Here is a 26,920-nt window from a genome sequence, read left to right on the forward strand (position 1 = left end):
AGGGCTTGATTTGGTGGCTTGATTAATTTAAGGGGCAGGGGGGGGGGGTGGAGCACGAATGGCCCAGTAAAAGTTAAATATGTGTAGGTTAGAAGTCTGCGTACGATCGCCAGATCCTGAGCTGTCAGCCTCAAAGAAAACCGTAACATTCTTGAGAGACCCCTCTGTGCGTCACAGGGAGAGGGGCCACACACAGGTCACCACTTAGTCTGAGGCCGGTATTAAATATGAAGAGAACACGGCCCTATCCTGAAGCATAACGTATACATATTCGGAACCGTTGCAATGAGACGGACGCAACAAGGCCAAACCCTTCATGTTTAGGAGGTGGCAAAGGGACAGACGTCCATTTGTCGCTCAAGCTCAAACTCGCCCGAACCTATTGATGCATCTCACGTGTGGCGAAGTATTATGGCCACAAAGTTATGAGGTCTTTTATATATTCAGTCCAATGGAAACGTTTCAGCCCATGTTTACTCTTTTATTGGAAGAAACATGCCTGCATTTATTGTAACTGTAGGCTCTTGTAATAATCTTTGCTGTCGTCGAAGCGCGGTCTTTTTGTACATTAAAGCGAACAAAGGCATGCGTTGGGGCTCTGAATCAACGGTGGCACGCTCTGCAGAGAGTAAAGTATATTTTCGGACACATTTTGCTACAACAGATTTTTTTGTGTTAAGTGCATAGGGTTTTTCTATAATAAACAGGGACCTGAGACCCTGGCAGATTTATTAATTGACATATTTTACACAATTTCTCGGGTGGTGGAAGCGTGTAGATATGATTTGCAATCGAGTAAGGGGTTAATATTAACTCATTGGAGGTACCTTGCGGAGGAGAAAGGTGAGGTGGCTAGGAGTAGCCGTGTGTACTAACCCTGGTGGCGTATCTAAGTCACGTGCTCACGTGTGCGCTGTGCGTGACCGGTGGTATATGGGGACGGATTGAGGGGAGATATTGTTCATTCGAGGGACCCTAGCGGAAGGTGAAAAGTGGGACAGCGTGCGAGCGGAGTATAAAACCTTGTCCCGTATACAGGTCACGCGCTCACGTGTGGGCCGTACGTGATGGGGGTAGTTAGAAGGGTCTGCTGTGCGGATAAGGGGTAGTTAGAGGGGTCTGCTGTGAGGATAAGGTGTAGTTATAGGGGTGCTATGAGGATAAGGGGTAGTTAGAGGGGTGCTATGAGGATAAGGGGTAGTTAGAGGGGTGCTATGAGGATAAGGGGTAGTTAGAGGGGTGCTATGAGAATAAGGGGTAGTTAGAGGGGTGCAGTGAGGATAAGGGGTACTTAGAGGGGTGCTGTGAGGATAAGGGGTAGTTAGAGGGGTGCTATGAGGATAAGGGGTAGTTAGAGGGGTGCTGTATGAGGATAAGGGGTAGTTATAGGGGTGCTATGAGGATAAGGTGTAGTTATAGGGGTGCTATGAGGATAAGGGGTAGTTAGAGGGGTGCTGTGAGGATAAGGGGTAGTTAGAGGGGTGCTATGAGGATAAGGGGTAGTTATAGGGGTGCTATGAGGATAAGGGGTAGTTATAGGGGTGCTATGAGGATAAGGGGTAGTTAGAGGGGTGCTTTGAGGATAAGGGGTAGTTAGAGGGGTGCTATGAGGATAAGGGGTAGTTAGAGGGGTGCTATGAGGATAAGGGGTAGTTAGAGGGGTGCTGTATGAGGATAAGGGGTAGTTAGAGGGCCCTGTGGGTTAGGGGGTAGTTAGAGGGTCCGGTGTGAGGCTAGTGGAACCCTCTGTAGTAGAGTCAGGGCTGCCTAATGAGGACTAATGAAGCATTTCTGAATGGATCCTCGCTAGGCTCAGATCCCGCGCTCTCTCCGGGGGAGTCACTAAGGTCGGGCGTCGGGCGTCGGGATCTGGCGATAACTGCCAGTGAATGGATCATCGCTAGGCTCAGATCCCGCGCTCTCTCCGGGGGGAATCACTAAGGTCGGGCGTCGGGATCTGGCGATAACTGCCAGTGAATGGATCATCGCTAGGCTCAGATCCCGCGCTCTCTCCGGGGGGAATCACTAAGGTCGGGCGTCGGGATCTGGCGATAACTGCCAGTGAATGGATCGTCGCTAGTCTCAGATCCCGCGCTCTCTCCGGGGAATCACTAAGGTCGGGCGTCGGGATCTGGCGATAACTGCCAGTGAATGGAGCCTCACCCCCCATCTCATCGGACCTTAGTGACCTGTCCCTTGTATCTCTCTCTCACTTTGTATCTCTCCCTCTTACCTTGTATCTCTCTCTCCCTCACCTTGTATCTCTCTCCCTCACCTTGTATCTCTCTCTCTTACCTTGTATCTCTCTCCCTCACCTTGTATCTCTCTCCCTCACCTTGTATCTCTCTCTCCCTCACCTTGTATCTCTCCGTCACCTTGTATCTCTCTCACCTTGTATCTCTCTCCCTCACCTTGTATCTCTCTCTCCCTCACCTTGTATTTCTCTCCCTCACCTTGTATCTCTCTCTCCCTCACCATGTATCTCTCTCTACCTCCCTCCCTCCCTCATCTTGTATCTCTCTCCCTCACCTTGTATCTCTCTCTACCTCCCTCCCTCCCTCACCTTGTATCTCTCTCCCTCAACTTGTATCTCTCTCTCCCTCACCTTGTATCTCTCTCCCTCACCTTGTATCTCTCTCCCTCACCTTGTATCTCTCTCCCTCACCTTGTATCTCTCTCCCTCACCTTGTATCTCTCTCCCTCACCTTGTATCTCTCTCTCCCTCACCTTGTACCGCTCTCTCTTACCTTGTATCTCTCTCCCTCACCTTGTATCTCTCTCCCTCACCTTGTATCTCTCTCCCTCACCATGTATCTCTCTCTCCCTCACCTTGTACCGCTCTCTCTTACCTTGTATCTCTCTCCCTCACCTTGTATCTCTCTCCCTCACCTTGTATCTCTCTCTCCCTCACCTTGTATCTCTCTCCCTCACCTTGTATCTCTCTACGTCACCTTGTATCTCTCTCCCTCACCTTGTATCTCCCTCCCTCACCTTGTATCTCTCTCTCCCTCACCTTGTATCGCTCTCTCCCTCACCTTGTATCTCTCTCACCTTGTATCTCTCTCTCACCTTGTATCTCTCTCTCCCTCACCTTGTATCTCTCTCTCCCTCGCCTTGTATCTCTCTCTCTCACCTTGTATCTCTCACCTTGTATCTCTCTCTCACCTTGTATCTCTCACCTTGTATTTCTCTCTCCCTCACCTTGTATCTCTTTCCCTCATCTTGTATCTCTCTCCCCCTCCCCTTTATCTCTATCCCTCACCTTGTATCTCTCTCCCTCACCTTGTATCTCTCTCTCCCTCACCTTGTATCTCTCCCTCACCTTGTATCTCTCTCTCCCTCACCTTGTATCTCTCTCTCCCTCACCTTGTATCTCTCTCTCCCTCACCTTGTATCTCTCCCTCACCTTGTACCTCTCTCCCTCACCTTGTATCTCTCTCTCCCTCACCTTGTATCTCTCTCCCTCACCTTGTATCTCTCTCTCCCTCACCTTGTTTCTCTCTCTCCCTCACCTTGTACCTCTCTCCCTCACCTTGTATCTCTCTCTCCCTCACCTTGTATCTCTCTCCCTCACCTTGTATCTCTCTCTCCCTCACCTTGTATCTCTCTCTCCCTCACATTGCATCTCTCTCTCCCTCACCTTGCATTTCTGTCTCCCTCACCTTGCATCTCTCTCTCTCCCTCACATTGTATCTCTCTCTCCCTCACCTTGTATCTCTCCCTCACCTTGTATCTCTCTCACCTTGTATCTCTCCCTCACCTTGTATCTTTCTCCCTCACCTTGTATCTCTCTCTCCCTCACCTTGTATCTCTCTCTTTCTCACTTTGTATCTCTCTCTCTCCCTCACATTGTATCTCTCTCCCTCACCTTGTATCTCTCTCCCTCACCTTGCATCTCTCTCTCCCTCACCTTGCATCTCTCTCTCCCTCACCTTGTATCTCTCTCTCTCCCTCACATTGTATCTCTCTCTCCCTCACCTTGTATCTCTCTCACCTTGTATCTCTCCCTCACCTTGTATCTCTCTCCCTCACCTTGTATATCTATCTCCCTCACCTTGTATCTCTCTCTCCCTCACCTTGTATCTCTCTCCCTCACCTTGTATCTCTCCCTCACCTTGTATCTCTCTCTCCCTCACCCTGTATCTCTCTCCCTCACCTTGTATCTCTCTCTCCCTCACCTTGTATCTCTCCCTCACCTTGTATCTCTCTCTCCCTCACCCTGTATCTCTCTCTCCCTCACCTTGTATCTCTCTCCCTCACCCTGTATCTCTCTCTCCCTCACCTTGTATCTCTCTCTCCCTCACCTTGTATCTCTCTCCCTCACCTTGTCTCTCCCTCACCTTGTATCTCTCTCTCCCTCACCTTGTATCTCTCTCTCCCTCACCTTGTATCTCTCCCTCCCTCACCTTGTATCTCTCCCTCACCTTGTATCTCTCTCCCTCACTTTGCATCTCTCTCCCTCACCTTGTATCTCTCTCTCCCTCACGTTGTATCTCTCTCTCCCTCACCTTGTATCTCTCTCCCTCACCTTGTATTTCTCTCTCCCTCACCTTGTATCTCTCTCTCCCTCACCTTGTATCTCTCTCTCCCTCACCTTGTATCTCTCTCCCTCACCTAGTATCTCTCTCACCTTGCATCTCTCTCTCTCACCTTGTATCTCTCTCTCCCTCACCTTGTATCTCTCTCCCTCACCTTGTATCTCTCTCTCCATCACCTTGTATCTCTCTCTCTCACCTTGTATCTCTCTCTCCCTCACGTGGTATCTCTCTCTCCCTCACCTTGTATCTCTCTCCCTCACCTTGTATCTTTCTCTCCATCACCTTGTATCTCTCTCTCTCACCTTGTATCTCTCTCTCCCTCACCTTGTATCTCTCTCTCCCTCACCTTGTATCTCTCTCTTCCTCACCTTGTATCTCTCCCTCACCCTGTATCTCCCTCTCACCTTGTATCTCTCTCTCCCTCACCTTGTATCTCTCTATCCCTCACCTTGTGTCTCTCACCCTGTGTCTCTCTCTCACCTTGTATCTCTCTGTCACGTTGTATCTCTCTCTCCCTCACCTTGTATCTCTCTCCCTCACCTTGTATCTCTCTCTCCCTCACCTTGTATCTCTCTCTCCCTCACCTTGTATCTCTCTCTCCCTCACCTTGTATCTCTCCCTCACCTTGTCTCTCTCTCACCTTGTATCTCTCTCCCTCACCTTGTATCTCTCTCCCTCACCTAGTATCTCTCTCTCCCTCACCTTGTATCTCTCTCTCCCTCACCTTGTGTCTCTCCCTCACCTTGTATCTCTCTCTCCCTCACCTTGTATCTCTCTCCCTCACCTTGTATCTCTCTCCCTCACCTTGTCTCTCTCTCACCTTGTATCTCTCTCCCTCACCTTGTATCTCTCTCTCCCTCACCTAGTATCTCTCTCTCCCTCACCTTGTATCTCTCTCTCCCTCACCTTGTGTCTCTCCCTCACCTAGTATCTCTCTCACCTTGCATCTCTCTCTCTCACCTTGTATCTCTCTCTCCCTCACCTTGTATCTCTCTCCCTCACCTTGTATCTCTCTCTCCATCACCTTGTATCTCTCTCTCTCACCTTGTATCTCTCTCTCCCTCACGTTGTATCTCTCTCTCCCTCACCTTGTATCTCTCTCCCTCACCTTGTATCCTTCTCTCCATCACCTTGTATCTCTCTCTCTCACCTTGTATCTCTCTCTCCCTCACCTTGTATCTCTCTCTCCCTCACCTTGTATCTCTCTCTTCCTCACCTTGTATCTCTCCCTCACCCTGTATCTCCCTCTCACCTTGTATCTCTCTCTCCCTCACCTTGTATCTCTCTCTCCCTCACCTTGTGTCTCTCACCCTGTGTCTCTCTCTCACCTTGTATCTCTCTGTCACGTTGTATCTCTCTCTCCCTCACCTTGTATCTCTCTCCCTCACCTTGTATCTCTCTCTCCCTCACCTTGTATCTCTCTCTCCCTCACCTTGTATTTCTCTCTCCCTCACCTTGTATCTCTCTCCCTCACCTTGTCTCTCTCTCACCTTGTATCTCTCTCCCTCACCTTGTATCTCTCTCTCCCTCACCTAGTATCTCTCTCTCCCTCACCTTGTATCTCTCTCTCCCTCACCTTGTGTCTCTCCCTCACCTTGTATCTCTCTCCCTCACCTTGTATCTCTCTCCCTCACCTTGTATCTCTCTCTCCCTCACCTAGTATCTCTCTCTCCCTCACCTTGTATCTCTCTCTCCCTCACCTTGTGTCTCTCCCTCACCTTGTATCTCTCTCCCTCACCTTGTATCTCTCCCTCCCTCACCTTGTATCTCTCTCTCCCTCACCTTGTATCTCTCTCCCTCACCTTGTATCTCTCTCTCCCTCACCTTGTCTCTCTCTCCCTCACCTTGTGTCTCTCTCTCACCTTGTATCTCTCTCCCTCACCTTGTATCTGTCTCTCCCTCACCTTGTATCTCTCTCTCCCTCACCTTGTATCTCTCTCTCCCTCACCTTGTATCTCTCTCTCCCTCACCTTGTGTCTCTCTCTCACCTTGTGTCTCTCTCTCACCTTGTGTCTCTCTCTCACCTTGTGTCTCTCTCTCACCTTGTGTCTCTCTCTCCCTCACCTCTTATCTCTCTATCCCTCACCTCGTATCTCTCTCTCACCTTGTGTTCTCTTTCTCCTTGTATCTCTCCCTCACCATGTTTCTCTCTCTCCCTCATCTTGTCTCTCTCTCACCTTGTATCTCTCTCTCCCTCACCTTGTATCTCTCTCCCTCACCTTGTCTCTCTCCCTCCCTCACCTTGTATCTCTCTCTCCCTCACCTTGTATCTCTCTCTCCCTCACCTTGTATCTCTCTCCCTCACCTTGTATCTCTCTCTCCCTCACCTTGTATCTCTCTCTCACCTTGTGTCTCTCTCTCACCTTGTGTCTCTCTCTCACCTTGTGTCTCTCTCTCCCTCACCTCTTATCTCTCTATCCCTCACCTCGTATCTCTCTCTCACCTTGTGTTCTCTCTCTCCTTGTATCTCTCCCTCACCATGTTTCTCTCTCTCCCTCACCTTGTCTCTCTCTCACCTTGTATCTCTCTCTCCCTCACCTTGTATCTCTCTCCCTCACCTTGTCTCTCTCTCACCTTGTATCTCTCCCTCCCTCACCTTGTATCTCTCTCTCCCTCACCTTGTATCTCTCTCTCCCTCACCTTGTATCTCTCTCCCTCACCTTGTATCTCTCTCTCACCTTGTGTCTCTCTCCCTCACCTTGTGTCTCTCTCCCTCACCTTGTGTCTCTCTCCCTCACCTTGTATCTCTCTCTCTCTTTCTCCTTCTCTCTGGAGGGGGTGGGGTGAGGAATATCTCTTTACACTAAACCTCTTTCTGTGTCTCACACCAAGTGATCTTTCCGGAGTCTTTCTTGATTAGCCGCCTCCCCCCGGCTGTGGCTGGTGGCCGAGTGTGTTTCGTGGCTGTGGCACGGTGTCACCCGGTACCCCAACATACTGGGCAGGAAGGGCAGTGTGTGGTATTTATCGTCGGGAAGCACCATATTCAGGGCCAGGGGCAGAGCGTAGGGATACGCCAGCAGGGAGGGGGCGTACATAAGTGGGTACGTGTCTGGGTAATAGGTGACCTTGCCCACGTCCTTGTGCGGGGCGTCGCATGGGTAAGTGCTTGGGTTACAGACCACAGATTTCTCCCCCATGTCACGCCAACCCGTGGGCACCAGTAGAGGCAAAGGGCAGTCCTGGGCTGGGACGCAGTACCCGCCCTCGCACTGTGACCCCTCGGTGGGCGTGGAGACGGGGCGCGGTGGTGCCGGAAGCGGGGCGTCTTGTGATCCCCCCGTGTGGGAGACCCCCGGGTCCTGCAAAGTCTTGGTGTCTGTGGAGTGTTTGTAAGGTAGCGGGGGTCCGGCGGGCCTTCCGGGGACAAAGCCGGGGGTCAAAAGCCGGGGGGCCGCCTTGCAGAGGATTGTGGGATGTTTCCCCACTTCCTCCCGCTCGGGAAGCTCGTCGACTGCATGTGATGTCATCAGCGGGGGACGCATGGTCAGACCGGGCGCCCCTGCGGTAGTATAAGAGGGGAACAGTGATACTGCTCCGTGCTGCTGTTCTCTGCCGGCTAGAGGGGAGGGACCGGCGTGGACTGGCCCGGCAGTGGCCTTCAGGCGGCAGACGTGTTGACCCAGGTCATCATGGTGGACGTCAGGCTGGAGGTCACGCTGGAAGGGGCTCTGGGGGGCAGCGAGGACGTGGGTCTCTCCACTGGAGGAGGACACGTGAGTCTCCTGAGCGCTCTCCTCCTTCGCCTCCTTGCCGCCCTCCTGCATGGCAGGGCTGAGCTCCGCTGATCCCTCGCACATCCTGGCGTTGGCGTGAGTGATGACGGTGAGGGGGTTGGCCGGCCCCCGGTGTGCCTCTGTTTCCCGGGTCGGCGGCTCCGTCTTGTGCCGCTTCATGTGCCGGCTCAGAGCCGCGGCTGTCTTGCACACCCGTGGGCACGCGGGGCACGTGTGTTTTATGGACGGCCTCCTCCCGACTCTGTGCGCCCTCTTGGCGTCCTCCGGCCGCGCGACGCCGTCGCATGGGGCCGCCTGCGAGCGCCTCTCGCACGCCAGCCGGTGCCTCGTGAGTTTCCTCAGCGCGGAGAATTGTTTCCCGCACGTGGCACACTGGTACCGCCACTCGCTCCCGCGCACCCTCGGGGGAGGGGACTGCTGGCCGTGTCCCGGAAATTGCATTGACTCAGATATGTCCTGACCAGGGGACTTGTTACCCGATGAACCTAGTTCTAGATCATTGTTATCTGACATGACTTGTTCTAGAGCTTTGCTTTCTGACCTATCCTGTTCTAGATCTTTGTCACCTGATTGGCCGTGTTCACGAGTGTCACCTGACTTGTCTTGTTCAACACCTTGCTCTAGGTCATCGTTGTCTGACACACATTGTTCTAGAGCATCACTTTCTGGCGTGTCTTGTTCTAAAAGACGGTTTCCCGACACGGACGGTTCTAGATCCTCGTGACTGCAGTCGTTTCTCTCTTGCTCTGGTCCATCTCGCCTCAGCGACATCCTGGGAGAGTGTCTGTGTCTCTCTCCTGCCATGGTCTCCTCCTCTCTCCTCGCCCGCTTCAGAGATCTCTTGTAGCGCAGCTTCCAGCGTGACCGTTTCACCCTCTGGACACCACCGCAGGCTTTGTGCTTGGGTTTGTAGGAGTAATAGGGTCTCCAGAGTTGGTCCTCTTCCCCTTGGTCGCTGTCCTCCGGGTCACTCTCCCGGGCCTTGGAGACGCTCGTCTTCTGAGCACACTCTTCACTCGTCTTACAATACCGCTCTTCGCTTGTTCTCTGCCCTCTCCTCTTCTCATCTGACCGGCTGTGCCTCTCCTCTCTCTTCTTCCCCCCTGGGTTGATCCTCCTGGATTTGCTTCGGTGCCTTTTGTCCCTCACCAGATCTGTCTCGGGGATCTTCCTCTTCACGATGGCCTCCTCTCCGATCCGGACAGTGATCTGGCAGAGGGATCCGCTGCGGCTGCCCGACGCCCCCCCCGCGCAGGCTGGCTTCGCCACATATGTTATGGTCGTCTCTTTGCAGTCACCAGACTCCATGTCCCCTTCCTCCTCCTCCTCCTCCTCTGTGGACTCTGTGGTGAGGTCGCTGAGGACATGGGTCTCCGTGGGTTTTGTAGGGTCAGGGTTTATGGGAGGCCGGGGTGGGAGTGCATGGCTGGGGGACGGTTCGTATGAGATCACAGACTGTTCTCGGGGTCCGGGGGATGATGACACAGAGGTGCTGTGCACGATGACAGAGGACGCTGAGTGACAAAAGGCAATGACACTGTGAGCTGCAGTGTCACCTTGTGCCCCCATGGGGGTCAGCGCAATGGGTACGGGACGCTCCGCCTCGCTCTGACTGATGGCGTCTCTGGTGTATGGCGTTCCCTGCATGGCATCCAGCTCAGGTGATGGATGGGCCTGGTCAGCAGATGGAAGGTCATTATCTGGAAAGTCCTCTTTGGTTACGGGCAGGGGGAGGGCGCCATGTGGCTCGATGGGGAGGGCACTGCCCGGTTCGCTGTACGTCTTGTAGGGCCGTCTCTGTGCTTTCATGGGCAGGAGCCTGTACAGCTTCAGCGCGTTGAGTTTGGGTTTGTATCCTCCATTCTGCGTCTTCTCGCTGGAGATCAGCCCCGGGTCGATGCCATGGAAGGTCTTCTGATGCGTCTTGAGGTTGTAGTAGGTGACAAAGGTGTCCCAGCAGAAGATGCACTGGTATCTCCTCTCCCCCGTGTGCCAGACCTCGTGCTTGGTCCGGTACTCTGCCAGGGCGAACACCTTGTCGCAGTATCGGCACGGATACCGGCGGCGCCACGAGTGCACGTTGGAGTGTCTCTTCAGGCTGGAAAGCGTCATGTAGGACCTCTCGCACACCGCGCATGCGTAGATGACGTGACCGTCCACCACCTTCACTGAGTGATCCTGCTCGTCCATGAACTCCAGACTCTGCAGGGGGCCTTGTGGGCACAGCAGGCCGGGGGGAGCTTGAAAGTGTGAGATGGGGGGCGTAGAAGGGGGATGCATCATGGCACTACCAGAGCCTGGGCTGTCAGAGAGGATGGAGTTTGACTGGAGGTACAGTCCCTCGTGCTGGCACAATGTCTCTTCTGCCCCCGGGAACTGTACCTCCTGCTCCACCTGGACTGAAACCTCTTGCATCTCCTGATATGGTACCTCCTGCTCTCCTTGGCACTGCACCTCATGGGCCTGCAGCCTCTTGACGTGGGTGAAGCTCCTGCCGCAGCTCCTGCAGGACAGAGGTCTCCTTGCCTTGTGCAGTTTGGTGTGCAGCCTCAGGGCGGCGGGGAAGCGGAAGTATTGCCCACAGTGGCGGCAGCACAGTGGCTCCCGGGTGCGTCTGGACGGGGAGCCGCCATCGTGGGGGGTCTCGCTCTCCGACCCCTCGCTCGTGTCCTCCGTCATGCTGGTGGTTCTGTGCCCCTGGTCGGGGGGAGGTGTGTGCTGGGTCTTCTCCTCAGTGCCAGCAGCTTGACAGGTTCTGCGGGTCTCTGGTGAAAGCCGGGAAGAGGTCGGAGGGGGCAGTAAGCGGTGGAGGTCCCCTGCGTCACCAGAACATTTGGGGGTCCGTGGCTCCTCCAGGCGGATCTCATAAGGTTTGCAGCTGGCCCCTGGTGGCTCTGAGCCGTCACTGTCCAGGCCATAGGTGGAGACATTTAGAGAAGCCCCGGGCTGGGCATGGTCTTTCTGCTCAGGGGTTAGGTCACCCAGAACCAACGAGGATACCCCCAGGGCCTTGCTCACCACCGACACCTCTCTGGCCAGCGCAGGGCCCGGCACCGTGAGGTGTGAGCTGTAGATGAAGCCGAGGATGTTGGAGAAGGCTTGGGCGGAGACGTCGGGCAGCTCCAGGACGGGATCCAGACACCGAGGGGAGCGGGCGCTCAAGATCTCCTTGAAATAAGAGCTGGCAGCGGCCAGGACATTCCTGTGCGCCCTGAACTTGGTGTCTTCTACGATGACCGTGACATCACAGAAGAGTCCCATGAGCCTCTGGTTGTTGAGCTCCAGGAGGAGGGAGCTGGAGTGACGGGCGTCTGTCGCCTCCATGTGGGACGCCGGCCTAGGGAGGAAAAAGAAGGACATGATGACATATACAGAGGTGCCACCAAGCCTAACCACCCCCGATCTTAGCCTGGTCACCTCATTCCCTGTGACCCTAACACGCAGGGCGATGGGTGTCTGTCACCTCCATGGGTGTCATCATCCTGGATAGGAGAAATGACATGGATTGAGGGGGTCACAAACTGTACTCCCCTAAACCCTAGCCCAATCACCTTGACTCCTATGACTAATAACTCTTATTCTACATCCTCGCCGCCCATGGCCCTAATAACGCTAACCCTACTACCTCGCCCCTTATGGCCCTAATAACTGTAACCCTACAACCTCATCCCCTATTGCGCTAATAACTAACCCTATAACCTTGCTCCCTATAGCCCTAAAAACTCTAACCCTTTAACCTCGCCCCTATAGTCCTAATAATTCTAACCCTATAGTCCCAAAAACTCTAACCCTATAACCTCGCCCCCTATAGTCCTAATAACTCTAACCCTATAACCTCGCCCCCGATAGTCCTAAAAACTCTAACCCTATAACCTCGCCCCCTAATAACTCTAACCCTATAACCTCGCCCCCTAAAGCCCTAATAACTCTAACCCTATAACCCCTCCCCCTAATGGCCCTAATAACTCTAACCCTATAACCTCACCCCCTATAGTCCTAAAAACGCTAACCCTATAACCTCGCCCCCTATAGCCCTAATAACTCTAACCATATAACCTCTCCCCTATAGCCCTAATAACTCTAACCCTATAACCTCTCCCCCCTATAACGTCTCCCAATATAACTCTAACCCTATAACCTCTCCCCCTAATAACTCTAACCCTATAACCCTAATAACTCTAACCCTATAACTCTAACCCTATAACCTCTCCCCCTAATAACTCTAACCTCTCCCCCTATAACCTCTCGCCCTATAGCCCTAATAATGCTAACCCTATAACCTCTCCCCCTATAACTCTAACCCTATAACCTCTCCCCCTATAACTTTAACCCTATAACTTCTCTCCCTATTGCCCTAATAACTCTAACCCTATAACCTCTCGCCCCAAATAGCCTCACCCCCTATAGCCCTAATAACTCTAACCCTATAACCTCGCCCCTATAGCTCTGATAACTCTAACCCTATAACCTCACCCCATATTGCCCTAATAACTCTAACCCTATAACCTCTCCCCCTAATAACTCTAACCCTATAACATCGCCCCCTAATAACTCTAACCCTATAACCTCGCCCCCTAATAACTCTAACCCTATAACCTCACCCCCTAATAACTCTAACCCTATAACCTTGCCCCCTAACTCTAACCCTATAACCTCTCCCTCTAATAACTCTAACCCTATAACCTCTGCCCCTAATAACTCTAACCCTATAACCTCACCCCCTAATAACTCTAACCCTATAACCTCGTCCCCTAATAACTCTAACCCTATAACCTCGCCCCCTATAGCCCTAAAAACTCTAACCCTATAACCTCTCCCCCTATAACCTCTCCCAATATAACTCTAACCCAATAACCTCGCCCCCTAATAACTCTAACCCTATAACTTCTCCCCCTATAACCTCTCCCCCTATAGCCCTAATAACTCTAACCCTATAACCTCTCCCCCTATAACTCTAACCCTATAACCTCTCCCCCTAATAACTCTAACCCTATAACCTCTACCCATATAACTCTAACCCTATAACTTCTCCCCCTATAGCCCTAATAACTCTAACCCTATAACCTCTCTCCCTATAACTCTAACCCTATTGCCCTAATAACTCTAACCCTATAACCTCTTGCCCTAATAACTCTAACCCTATAACCTCACCACTATAGCCCTAATAACGTTAACCCTATAACCTCTCCCCCTATAACTCTAACCCTATAACCTCTCCCCCTAATAACTCTAACCCTATAACCTCTCCCCATATAACTCTAACCCTATAACTTCTCCCCTATAGCCCTAATAACTCTAACCCTATAACCTCTCTCCCTATAACTCTAACCCTATTGCCCTAATAACTCTAACCCTATAACCTCTCCCCCTATAACCTCTCGCCCTAATAACTCTAACCCTATAACCTCTCGCCCTAATAACTCTAACCCTATAACCTCGCCCCTATAGCCCTGATAACTCTAACCCTATAACCTCGCCCCCTAATAACTCTAACCCTATAACCTCGCCCCCTAATAACTCTAACCCTATAACCTCGCCCCCTAATAACTCTAACCCTATAACCTCGCCCCCTAATAACTCTAACCCTATAACCTCACCCCCTATAGTCCTAAAAACTCTAACCCTATAACCTCGCCCCCTATAACTCTAACCCTATAACCTCGCCCCCTATAGCCCTAATAACTCTAACCCTATAACCTATTGCCCTAATAACTCAAACCCTATAACCTCACCCCCTATAGCCCTAATAACTCTAACCCTATAACCTCGCCCCCTAATAACTCTAACCCTATAACCTCGCCCCCTAATAACTGTAACCCTATAACCTCGCCCCCTAATAACTGTAACCCTATAACCTCTCCCCCTAATAACTCTAACCCTATAACCTCTCCCCCTATAGCCCTAATAACTCTAACCCTATAACCTCTCCCAATATAACTCTAAACCAATAACCTCGCCCCCTAATAACTCTAACCCTATAACCTCGCCCCCTAATAACTCTAACCCTATAACCTCACCCCCTATAGCCCTAATAACTCTAACCCTATAACCTCTCCCCCTAATAACTCTAACCCTATAACCTCGCCCTCTAATAACTCTAACCCTATAACCTTGCCCCCTAATAACTCTAACCTTATAACCTCGCCCTCTAATAACTCTAACCTTATAACCTCGCCCTCTAATAACTCTAACCCTATAACCTCACCCCCTAATAACTCTAACCCTATAACCTCGCCCCCTAATAACTCTAACCCTATAACCTCGCCCCCTAATAACTCTAACCCTATAACCTCTCCCCCTAATAACTCTAACCCTATAACCTCACCCCCTAATAACTCTAACCCTATAACCTCTCCCCGTATAACTCTAACCTCTCCCCCTAATAACTCTAACCCTATAACCTCGCCCCCTAATAACTCTAACCCTATAACCTCGCCCCCTAATAACTCTAACCCTATAACCTCTCCCCCTAGTAACTCTAACCTCTCCCCCTAATAACTCTAACCCTATAACCTCGCCCCCTAATAACTCTAACCCTATAACCTCACCCCTATAGCCCTAATAACTCTAACCCTATAACCTCGCCCCCTAATAACTCTAACCCTATAACCTCTCCCCCTAATAACTCTAACCCTATAACCTCTCCCCCTAATAACTGTAACCCTATAACCTCGCCCCCTAATAACTCTAACCCTATAACCTCGCCCCCTAATAACTCTAACCCTATAACCTCTCCCCCTAATAACTCTAACCCTATAACCTCTCCCCTAATAACTGTAACCCTATAACCTCTCCCTCTAATAACTCTAACCCTATAACCTCGCCCCTTAATAACTCTAACCCTATAACCTCTCCCTCTAATAACTCTAACCCTATAACCTCGCCCCTTAATAACTCTAACCCTATAACCTCTCCCCCTAATAACTCTAACCCTATAACCTCTCACCCCAATAACTCTAACCCTATATCCTCTCCCTCTAATAACTCTAACCCTATAACCTCTCCCCCTAATAACTCTAACCCTATAACCTCGCCCCCTAATAACTATAACCCTATAACCTCTCCCCCTAATAACTCTAACCCTATAACCTCTCCCTCTAATAACTCTAACCCTATAACCTCGCCCCTTAATAACTCTAACCCTATAACCTCTCCCCCTAATAACTCTAACCCTATAACCTCTCACCCCAATAACTCTAACCCTATATCCTCTCCCTCTAATAACTCTAACCCTATAACCTCTCCCCCTAATAACTCTAACCCTATAACCTCGCCCCCTAATAACTATAACCCTATAACCTCTCCCCCTAATAACTCTAACCCTATAACCTCTCCCCCTAATAACTCTAACCCTATAACCTCGCCCCCTAATAACTCTAACCCTATTACCTCGCCCCCTAACGGCCCATGTGTGGCGCCCCCTGGGGCCGTGAATCTGTAGATGATCAAGCCGGTGGATTCTAATCACTGAAATTCTTTGAATTGGACCCAATGTTCGGAGCTCCGACCCCAATACTCTGGTATCCGACAGTAATGCCTCTAATACTCAGAATACGTAATACTCACTCTAGTATGTATGGCTTTATTTATACAGCGCCATTAATGTGCACAGCGCGTCACAGCGGTAACACACGCAACATAATAATGTAACGCGCAATGGGAAGAAGAGCTTACAATCTAGTATCATTAATATATACTGTATACCCGGACAGCGAGACACACACCCACACACACAGCACTGTATACACTACCAGGAGAGGGCGAGGGAGGTGACAATCTTTATGGTCAGAGCTTATATATTTTAACAGCCTATTGCAATCCCATTGGTCAAACGCTCCTTTAGTTTATGCATCCATATAGTCCTAATGAAACCTGGCGTTTCTCATCCGTATCTCCATATAGACTCAGCCCTCAGGAGCGGCCAACTCCAGTCCTTCGAGGGTCACCAACGGGTCAGGTTTAAAGGATATCGCTGCTTGGTGGAGCCATCTGTGCTGCAGCAGACTGATTGAGCCACCTGTGCTGAAGCAGGGATATCCTGAAAACCTGACCCGGCGGTGGCCCTCCAGGACTGGAGTCGGCCACCCAGGCACGTCTGTGACGGCACCTCTTCGTTTCTGGTTGCCATATTGTGTTGGTACGAGAAGGGCATGGACTTCTCTTCATACCCAACCAAGGATCCCACGTCTCCTACCACCTCGTCACGCCCGTGGGTTAGGAAAGCCGTGGGCCGCTCGTGTCCTTGATTCGCTGTATCTCGAGGCTTCCAACTCCGGGCAACTCCAAAGATTGGACTCGGTGCCATTGGCAAACAGGGACATCTCCTCCCCCCCCCCCCCCCCCGGAGATATCTAGGAATAAGCCCTCCCAGAGGAAGCTCGGCACGAATTTCGCAGCCTATGCCATGCAACATGTATGTTACACGCAACAGGAGATATAGATTGTATGAAAAGTGTAACATGGATGTTACATGGCGGCATTATACCATGGAATTAACATGACAGACATTCATTATTGTATGAAACATGTTTGAATGCCTTCATGTAACATGTATGTTAGTGTCATGCAATATTATGTACACATCTCGTTATGCCCCATCTCATCTGCTGAGCTCTACCCATAGCTGCCTCCTTCCCGCCTCAAACCTTTTCCCCTCGCTGCCCCCTTACCTGTGGAACTCCATAACCCTGCCATCTACTGCACCTGCCCACCATCAAGGCCAGGCACTGCCATCTACTGCACCTACCCACCATCAAGGTAAGGCACTGCCATCTACTGCACCTACCCACCATCAAGGCCAAGCACTGCCATCTACTGCACCTGCCCACCATCAAGGCTAGGCACTGCCATCTACTGCGCCTACCCACCATCAAGGCCGGGCACTGCCATCTACTGCACTTACCCACCATCAAGGCCAGCACTGCCATCTACTGCACTTACCCACCATCAAGGCCAAGCACTGCCATCTACTGCACTTACCCACCATCAAGGCCAGGCACTGCCATCTCCTGCACCAACCCACCATCAAGGCCAGGCACTGCCATCTACTGCACTTACCCACCATCAAGGCCAGGCACTGCCATCTACTGCACCTACCCACCATCAAGGCCAGGCACTGCCATCTACTGCACCTACTCACCATCAAGGCCATCTACTGCACCTACCCACCATCAAGGTAAGGCACTGCCATCTACTGCACCTACCCACCATCAAGGCCAAGCACTGCCATCTACTGCACCTACCCACCATCAAAGCCAGGCACTGCCATCTACTGCACCTACTTGCCATCAAGGCCAGGCACTGCCATCTACTGCGCCTACCCACCATTAAGGCCGGGCACTGCCATCTACTGCACTTACCCACCATCAAGGCCAGCACTGCCATCTACTGCACTTACCCACCATCAAGGCCAAGCACTGCCATCTACTGCACTTACCCACCATCAAGGCCAGGCACTGCCATCTCCTGCACCAACCCACCATCAAGGCCAGGCACTGCCATCTACTGCACTTACCCACCATCAAGGCCAGGCACTGCCATCTACTGCACCTACCCACCATCAAGGCCAAGCACTGCCATCTACTGCCCTTACCCACCATCAAGGCCAGGCTCTGCCATGTACTGCACTTACCAACCATCAAGGCCAGGCACTGCCATCTACTGCACCTACCCACCATCAAGGCCAGGCAGTGCCATCTACTGCACCTACCCACCATCAAGGCCAAGCACTGCCATCTACTGCACCTACCCACCATCAAGGTCAGGCACTGCCATCTACTGCACCTACCCACCATCAAGGCCAGGCACTGCCATCTCCTGCACCAACCCACCATCAAGGCCAAGCACTGCCATCTACTGCACCTGCCCACCATCAAGGCCAGGCACTGCCATCTCCTGCACCAACCCACCATCAAGGCCAGGCACTGCCATCTACTGCACCTACCCACCATCAAAGCCAGGCACTGCCATCTACTGCGCCTACCCACCATCAAAGCCAGGCACTGTCATCTACTGCACCTACTTGCCATCAAGGCCAGGCACTGCCATCTACTGCGCCTACCCACCATCAAGGCCGGGCACTGCCATCTACTGCACTTACCCACCATCAAGGCCAGCACTGCCATCTACTGCACTTACCCACCATCAAGGCCAAGCACTGCCATCTACTGCACTTACCCACCATCAAGGCCAGGCACTGCCATCTCCTGCACCAACCCACCATCAAGGCCAGTCACTGCCATCTACTGCACTTACCCACCATCAAGGCCAGGCACTGCCATCTACTGCACCTACCCACCATCATGGCCAGGCACTGCCATCTACTGCACCTACCCACCATCAAGGCCAGGCACTGCCATCTACTGCACCTACCTACCATCATGGCCATCTACTGCACCTACTTGCCATCAAGGCCAGGCACTGCCATCTACTGCGCCTACCCACCATCAAGGCCGGGCACTGCCATCTACTGCACTTACCCACCATCAAGGCCAGCACTGCCATCTACTGCACTTATCCACCATCAAGGCCAAGCACTGCCATCTACTGCACTTACCCACCATCAAGGCCAGGCACTGCCATCTCCTGCACCAACCCACCATCAAGGCCAGGCACTGCCATCTCCTGCACCAACCCACCATCAAGGCCAGGCACTGCCATCTACTGCACTTACCCACCATCATGGCCAGGCACTGCCATCTACTGCACCTACCCACCATCAAGGCCAGCACTGCCATCTACTGCACTTACCCACCATCATGGCCAGGCACTGCCATCTACTGCACCTACTCACCATCAAGGCCATCTACTGCACCTACCCACCATCAAGGCCGGGCACTGCCATCTACTGCTACTACCCACCATCAAGGCCAGGCACTGCCATCTACTGCACCTACCCACCATCAAGGCCAGGCACTGCCATCTACTGCACCTACTCACCATCAAGGCCATCTACTGCACCTACCCACCATCAAGGCCAGGCACTGCCATCTACTGCTACTACCCACCATCAAGGCCAGGCACTGCCATCTACTGCACCTACTCACCATCATGGCCAGGCACTGTCATCTACTGCACCTACCCACCATCAAGGTCAGGCACTACCATCTCCTGCACCTACCCACCATCAAGGCCAGGCCCTGCCATCTACTGCACCTACCCACCATCAAGGCCAGGCCCTGCCATCTACTGCACCTACCCACCATCAAGGCCAAGCACTGCCATCTACTGCACTTACCAACCATCAAGGCCAGGCACTGCCATCTACTGCACCTACCCACCATCAAGGCCAGGCACTGCCATCTACTGCACTTACCCACCATCAAGGCCAGGCACTGCCATCTACTGCACTTACCCACCATCAAGGCCAGGCACTGTCATCTACTGCACCTACTTGCCATCAAGGCCAGGCACTGCCATCTACTGCGCCTACCCACCATCAAGGCCGGGCACTGCCATCTACTGCACTTACCCACCATCAAGGCCAGGCACTGCCATCTCCTGCACCAACCCACCATCAAGGCCAGGCACTGCCATCTACTGCACTTACCCACCATCAAGGCCAGGCACTGCCATCTACTGCACCTACCCACCATCATGGCCAGGCACTGCCATCTACTGCACCTACCCACCATCAAGGCCAGGCACTGCCATCTACTGCACCTACCCACCATCATGGCCATCTACTGCACCTACTTGCCATCAAGGCCAGGCACTGCCATCTACTGCGCCTACCCACCATCAAGGCCGGGCACTGCCATCTACTGCACTTACCCACCATCAAGGCCAGCACTGCCATCTACTGCACTTACCCACCATCAAGGCCAAGCACTGCCATCTACTGCACTTACCCACCATCAAGGCCAGGCACTGCCATCTCCTGCACCAACCCACCATCAAGGCCAGGCACTGCCATCTACTGCACTTACCCACCATCATGGCCAGGCACTGCCATCTACTGCACCTACCCACCATCAAGGCCAGCACTGCCATCTACTGCACTTACCCACCATCATGGCCAGGCACTGCCATCTACTGCACCTACTCACCATCAAGGCCATCTACTGCACCTACCCACCATCAAGGCCAGGCACTGCCATCTACTGCTACTACCCACCATCAAGGCCAGGCACTGCCATCTACTGCACCTACCCACCATCAAGGCCAGGCACTGCCATCTACTGCACCTACTCACCATCAAGGCCATCTACTGCACCTACCCACCATCAAGGCCAGGCACTGCCATCTACTGCTACTACCCACCATCAAGGCCAGGCACTGCCATCTACTGCACCTACTCACCATCATGGCCAGGCACTGTCATCTACTGCACCTACCCACCATCAAGGTCAGGCACTGCCATCTCCTGCACCTACCCACCATCAAGGCCAGGCCCTGCCATCTACTGCACCTACCCACCATCAAGGCCAGGCCCTGCCATCTACTGCACCTACCCACCATCAAGGCCAAGCACTGCCATCTACTGCACTTACCAACCATCAAGGCCAGGCACTGCCATCTACTGCACCTACCCACCATCAAGGCCAGGCACTGCCATCTACTGCACTTACCCACCATCAAGGCCAGGCACTGCCATCTACTGCACTTACCCACCATCAAGGCCAGGCACTGCCATCTACTGCACTTACCCACCATCAAGGCCAGGCACTGCCATCTACTGCACCTACCCACCATCAAGGCCAAGCACTGCCATCTACTGCACTTACCCACCATCAAGGCCAGGCACTGCCATCTACTGCACTTACCCACCATCAAGGCCAGGCACTGCCATCTACTGCACTTACCCACCATCAAGGCCAGGCACTGCCATCTACTGCACTTACCCACCATCAAGGCCAGGCACTGCCATCTACTGCACCTACCCACCATCAAGGCCAGGCACTGCCATCTACTGCACCTACCCACCATCAAGGCCAGGCACTGCCATCTACTGCACTTACCCACCACCAAGGCCAGGCACTGCACCTACCCACCATCAAGGCCAGGCACTGCACCTACCCACCATCAAGGCCAGGCACTGCCATGTACCGCACTTATTCCCTCACCTGCCGTCTCTGTAAGTCTCCCGACGCACCCCTCAGAGTGTAAGCTCTGCGGGGCAGGGACTCCCTCTCCCACTGTCCGCCTTTGCCGCGCTTATTGTATTAGAATTCCCTGCGCTGCGCGGTCTCCTGTAAAGCGCCGAGCACACGGTGGGCGCGATATAAAGACACACACAGATACTGCTATCCTGGTCACGTTACATGTGTCAGTGCCATCACGTAACCAACATGGAACACGGACACGTACATGACGGCGTGGGACGCGTGTGCGCTGAACGCTCGGTCACGCTCGCTGAATAAATCTTTCCGTGCATTGGAAACCCGAAAGTGCCCGTCCCTCATTCTGTGCGGTCACTAGTCTGGCCAGCTGCAGGGGGGCGGGGGTCTGGCCAGCTGCAGGGGCGCGGGGGCGGGGGTCTGGCCAGCTGCAGGGGGGCGGGGGTCTGGCCAGCTGCAGGGGCGCGGGGGCGGGGGTCTGGCCAGCTGCAGGGGGACGCGGGGGTCTGGCCAGCTGCAGGGGCGGGGGGTCTGGCCAGCTGCAGGGGGACGCGGGGGTCTGGCCAGCTGCAGGGGGCGGGGGTCTGGCCAGCTGCAGGGGGACGCGGGGGTCTGGTCAGCTGCGGGGACGCGGGGGTCTGGCCAGCTGCAGGGGGACGCGGGGGTCTGGCCAGCTGCAGGGGGCGGGGGTCTGGCCAGCTGCAGGGGGACGCGGGGGTCTGGCCAGCTGCAGGGGGACGCGGGGGTCTGGCCAGCTGCAGTGGGCGGGGGTCTGGCCAGCTGCGGGGGCGGGGGTCTGGCCAGCTGCAGGGGGGCGGGGGTCTGGCCAGCTGCAGGGGGCGGGGGTCTGGCCAGCTGCAGGGATGCGGGGGCGGGGGTCTGGCCAGCTGCGGGGACGCGGGGGTCTGGCCAGCTGCAGGGGCGCGGGGGTCTGGTCAGCTGCGGGGACGCGGGGGTCTGGCCAGCTGCGGGGGGCGGGGGTCTGGCCAGCTGCAGGGGGGCGGGGGTCTGGCCAGCTGCAGGGGGGCGGGGGTCTGGCCAGCTGCAGGGGCACGGGGGTCTGGTCAGCTGCGGGGGCGGGGGTCTGGCCAGCTGCAGGGGGGCGGGGGTCTGGCCAGCTGCAGGGGGGCGGGGGTCTGGCCAGCTGCAGGGGCACGGGGGTCTGGCCAGCTGCAGGGGGCGGGGGTCTGGCCAGCTGCAGGGACGCGGGGGTCTGGCCAGCTGCAGGGGCGCGGGGGTCTGGTCAGCTGCGGGGACGCGGGGGTCTGGCCAGCTGCGGGGGGCGGGGGTCTGGCCAGCTGCAGGGGGGCGGGGGTCTGGCCAGCTGCAGGGGGGCGGGGGTCTGGTCAGCTGCAGGGACGCGGGGGTCTGGTCAGCTGCGGGGACGCGGGGGTCTGGCCAGCTGCAGGGGCGCGGGTCTGGTCAGCTGCAGGGGGCGGGGGTCTGGCCAGCTGCAGGGGGGCGGGGGTCTGGCCAGCTGCAGGGGGGCGGGGGTCTGGCCAGCTGCAGGGGCACGGGGGTCTGGTCAGCTGCGGGGGCGGGGGTCTGGCCAGCTGCAGGGGGGCGGGGGTCTGGCCAGCTGCAGGGGGGCGGGGGTCTGGCCAGCTGCAGGGGGGCGGGGGTCTGGTCAGCTGCGGGGGCGGGGGTCTGGCCAGCTGCAGGGACGCGGGGGCGGGGGTCTGGCCAGCTGCAGGGACGCGGGGGCGGGGGTCTGGTCAGCTGCGGGGACGCGGGGGTCTGGCCAGCTGCAGGGACGCGGGGGCGGGGGTCTGGCCAGCTGCAGGGACGCGGGGGCGGGGGTCTGGCCAGCTGCAGGGACGCGGGGGTCTGGTCAGCTGCAGGGACGCGGGGGTCTGGTCAGCTGCGGGGGCGGGGGTCTGGCCAGCTGCAGGGACGCGGGGGCGGGGGTCTGGTCAGCTGCGGGGACGCGGGGGTCTGGCCAGCTGCAGGGACGCGGGGGCGGGGGTCTGGCCAGCTGCAGGGACGCGGGGGTCTGGTCAGCTGCGGGGACGCGGGGGTCTGGCCAGCTGCAGGGGCGCGGGTCTGGTCAGCTGCAGGGACGCGGGGGCGGGGGTCTGGTCAGCTGCAGGGACGCGGGGGTCTGGCCAGCTGCAGGGACGCGGGGGCGGGGGTCTGGTCAGCTGCGGGGACGCGGGGGTCTGGCCAGCTGCAGGGGCGCGGGGGCGGGGGTCTGGTCAGCTGCGGGGACGCGGGGGTCTGGTCAGCTGCAGGGACGCGGGGGCGGGGGTCTGGCCAGCTGCGGGGACGCGGGGGTCTGGTCAGCTGCAGGGACGCGGGGGTCTGGTCAGCTGCGGGGACGCGGGGGTCTGGCCAGCTGCAGGGGCACGGGGGTCTGGTCAGCTGCAGGGACGCGGGGGTCTGGCCAGCTGCAGGGACGCGGGGGTCTGGTCAGGTGCGGGGGGGGCGGGGGTCTGGTCAGCTGCAGGGACGCGGGGGTCTGGCCAGCTGCAGGGACGCGGGGGTCTGGCCAGCTGCAGGGACGCGGGGGTCTGGTCAGCTGCGGGGACGCGGGGGTCTGGTCAGCTGCAGGGACGCGGGGGTCTGGTCAGCTGCAGGGACGCGGGGGTCTGGTCAGCTGCAGGGACGCGGGGGTCTGGTCAGCTGCGGGGACGCGGGGGTCTGGCCAGCTGCAGGGGCACGGGGGTCTGGTCAGCTGCAGGGACGCGGGGGTCTGGCCAGCTGCAGGGACGCGGGGGTCTGGTCAGCTGCGGGGGGGCGGGGGTCTGGTCAGCTGCAGGGACGCGGGGGTCTGGCCAGCTGCAGGGGCACGGGGGTCTGGTCAGCTGCAGGGACGCGGGGGTCTGGCCAGCTGCGGGGGCGGGGGTCTGGTCAGCTGCGGGGGCGGGGGTCTGGCCAGCTGCAGGGACGCGGGGGTCTGGCCAGCTGCGGGGGCGGGGGTCTGGCCAGCTGCGGGGGCGGGGGTCTGGCCAGCTGCAGGGACGCGGGGGTCTGGCCAGCTGCGGGGGCGGGGGTCTGGCCAGCTGCAGGGGGCGGGGGGTCTGGGTACCGCTATACATTAATCATGTATGTTACGGGATGGCCGTTTGCCACGGAATGGACGGGACAGAGAGATTCATTACATTGCATCACACGGACACGCATGTTACATGCTGGCGTCGCAACATGGAGGTACCACGGAAGGATAGACTTTTGTTGTAGGACACGAACATGCATGTTCCAATGACTGCATACAACATGGAATGAACACGACAGGGGCAGACATGCATTGTTCTAATGCCATCATGTAACATACATGTTCGTGTCACGCAGAACAATGCATGTCTGCCCATGTCGTGTTCATTCCATGTTGTATGCAGTCATTGGAACATGCATGTTCGTGTCCTACAACAAAAGTCTATCCTTCCGTGGTACCTCCATGTTGCGACGCCAGCATGTAACATGCGTATCCGTGTCACGCAGAATTAACAGGACAAGAGGCTATATACATATATATGTTCTATATACATATTACATCCTCGCTCAACACTTAACCCCCGCCTCCCCCCTCGCTCTGCGGAGTGAACGCCCCTCTCTGCGTGTGCGACATTATAAAACACGCTCACCCCTCGTTCTGCTTTAGCTAGAACGTCACTGTGTATGTGACACACACGCGTGTGCGCGTGTGTGTTATTAGTATATAGAATATGCACACGCACGGTGGAACACACACACACCCACATGAGCTGGTGCTGTACGGTGTATACATAGGTATGAATGTATACAGCCCGACACACCCACGCTGTCCGATATACACACACGCTACCCCCTCCCCGCACAATACCCCCCTCCCTAATCCTATTCGCTCTGATCGGTACAGGGTGACGAGGTGACAGGTCCCATCTCCTCCTGATGGGAAGGAGGGAGGTGTGATAAAGGTGGGAAGGGGGGTGTGTGTGCGCGCACACGGGGGGGGGGGGGGGTCCTTACCTGCTCCTTGCTGGGGGGGGGACCTTCCCTTTCCCAATAAATCGCAGCCCAAAATGGAGGTTGACTTTTTGTTGTTTTTTTTCTTTTTTAACGTTGCCCTCCCCTGCTGCGAAGGCTGAGATCCACACGCCACAATTCTCTCCCCTCCTCTTCTCCCTCTATCATCACTCCGTTTGCTTCCCTCCCTCCCCTCTTCTCTCGCTTTTCCTCCCTCCCTCCCTCCTCCTCCTCCTCTCTCTCTCTCTCCCTTTATCATTCTCTCGCTCGCTCTCTCCCTCCCTCCCTGCGTCTGCAGTGCTGCTCTGATGTCAGCAGGCTGTATTATGCCAAAAACTTTCCAGGCCCGACACTCCGGGCCTGGGAGCTGCAAATAACATCCCTTACCCCCCCCCCCCCCCCACTGATATACACGCCCCCCACCCTGAATAATACACCCCAGCAATGTATCGTCAGGGGGGGGGGTGTCTCAGTTGCTGGGGGGTATTAATCGGAGGGAGGTTAATACTCCCCCCCCCCCCAGAAACTGATAAATACCCCCACTGATATACACCTCTTGAATACCTCCCCCTCCACCGATTACCTCCATTGATAAAATACCCCATCTGATTGATCGACTCCCCGATAACCTTCCCGACCCATTGTTGTCACCCTGACTGATGCCCCTCTTCCCCCCCCCCCCCTAAGAACTCCTCTCTTCTGGGCTGCTAAACAACCCCCCCCTGCCTGACAGCTCACCCCACTGAAACAGCAGTGAGTTATAACCCGTCCAGCACTTCCGCACCACTGTGTGTATTACGCCAAGGTACAGTGGTGGCGACATCACGCGACGCGGCTACCGATGTGTGTTCCTCCATGAGGCCGCCCGTAGCGCTGGCGAGCGCTGCACAGCGACTGCGCCGGCCATTTATGAAAATACAAATTAATTGGTTTTCCCCCCTCCCCCGCACGACGGACGCGTCACGTGAGCGGTTCAGCCAATGAGGGCGAAACAGCCTGGTCACGCGTCCGCCACGCCTCCGGCCATGTTTCTCGCAGGCGATAGGCACGCGTGATGTCCACGGTGCAATGCTCTGCAGGTGCGTGGGAAAGTCAGGATCAGTGGCGTGACGCTCTGCAGGGTTGTCAGCAGCAGGCGTGTCTTCCTGTGATGTCGCAGTGTGATTGGAGAGATCGCAGTGACATCACAGCGGTGTTAGTGTATAGTACTCTGCATCTCCCCCATGCACGACTCCTCGCTCTGTCATTCTGGGCACCCCTATCCTGAAGCCGCACGCCCTCCCCCTCACCCCTCTCTGTGGCGGCGGTACCATCTGTCTGATAACATGAAGGGGCTGATCGTGGCCTTCCTGGGGTATTTGGGTGTCAGCGGGCTGCGTGGCCCCCCCAATCATTCCTAACAGTCTCCGGCTTCGCCCACCCTGGGGATCCTCTTCTTCCGCTGCCTCATCCACCTCTGCGTCCCCGTGCGCTTCCGACGCCTGCCCCTTTTCGGGGGGCCCCCGGTTGCTGCTCCGTGCCATGGTCAACGTGGTGTCCATCGGCTGCGCCTACAGCTCTTTTCTTTTGATGCCCACGGGCAACGCCGCCACGGTGCGGAAAGGCTCGTCCACAGTGCTAGCACTGTGCCTGGAGCAGGAGG

At 55.5% G+C, this 26,920-nt stretch overlaps 1 protein-coding gene across 24 annotated transcripts; it reads right to left on the reverse strand.

The window, feature by feature from the left end:
- Nucleotides 1-1,113: 1,113 nt before the first annotated feature.
- On the reverse strand, nt 1,114-25,486 carry ZBTB4 (zinc finger and BTB domain containing 4). Of its 24 annotated transcripts, XM_075577625.1 has the most exons (7): nt 25,282-25,486; nt 7,257-11,612; nt 7,055-7,076; nt 6,443-6,883; nt 3,283-6,256; nt 2,530-3,091; nt 1,114-2,335 (listed from the first exon to the last, which is right to left on the reverse strand). In XM_075577625.1, exon 2 carries the CDS (start codon nt 11,597-11,599, stop codon nt 7,361-7,363), a length of 4,239 nt encoding a protein of 1,412 aa, XP_075433740.1. In that variant the 5' UTR covers nt 11,600-11,612; nt 25,282-25,486; the 3' UTR covers nt 1,114-2,335; nt 2,530-3,091; nt 3,283-6,256; nt 6,443-6,883; nt 7,055-7,076; nt 7,257-7,360. The 24 variants fall into 24 exon arrangements, with proteins under 24 accessions (XP_075433740.1, XP_075433733.1, XP_075433736.1 ...); XM_075577618.1 differs by having other exon boundaries at nt 6,443-7,076; nt 7,135-11,612; XM_075577621.1 differs by having other exon boundaries at nt 7,055-11,612.
- Nucleotides 25,487-26,920: the final 1,434 nt, after the last annotated feature.

Source organism: Ascaphus truei, chromosome 20, assembly GCF_040206685.1.
Source record: "Ascaphus truei isolate aAscTru1 chromosome 20, aAscTru1.hap1, whole genome shotgun sequence".
NCBI classification, from domain to species: Eukaryota; Metazoa; Chordata; class Amphibia; order Anura; family Ascaphidae; genus Ascaphus; species Ascaphus truei.

Excerpts from the sequence above, each read along its gene's own strand:
- ZBTB4 (XM_075577625.1), bottom strand. The coding sequence starts at position 11,599 with ATGGAGGCGACAGACGCCCGTCACTCCAGCTCCCTCCTCCTGGAGCTC.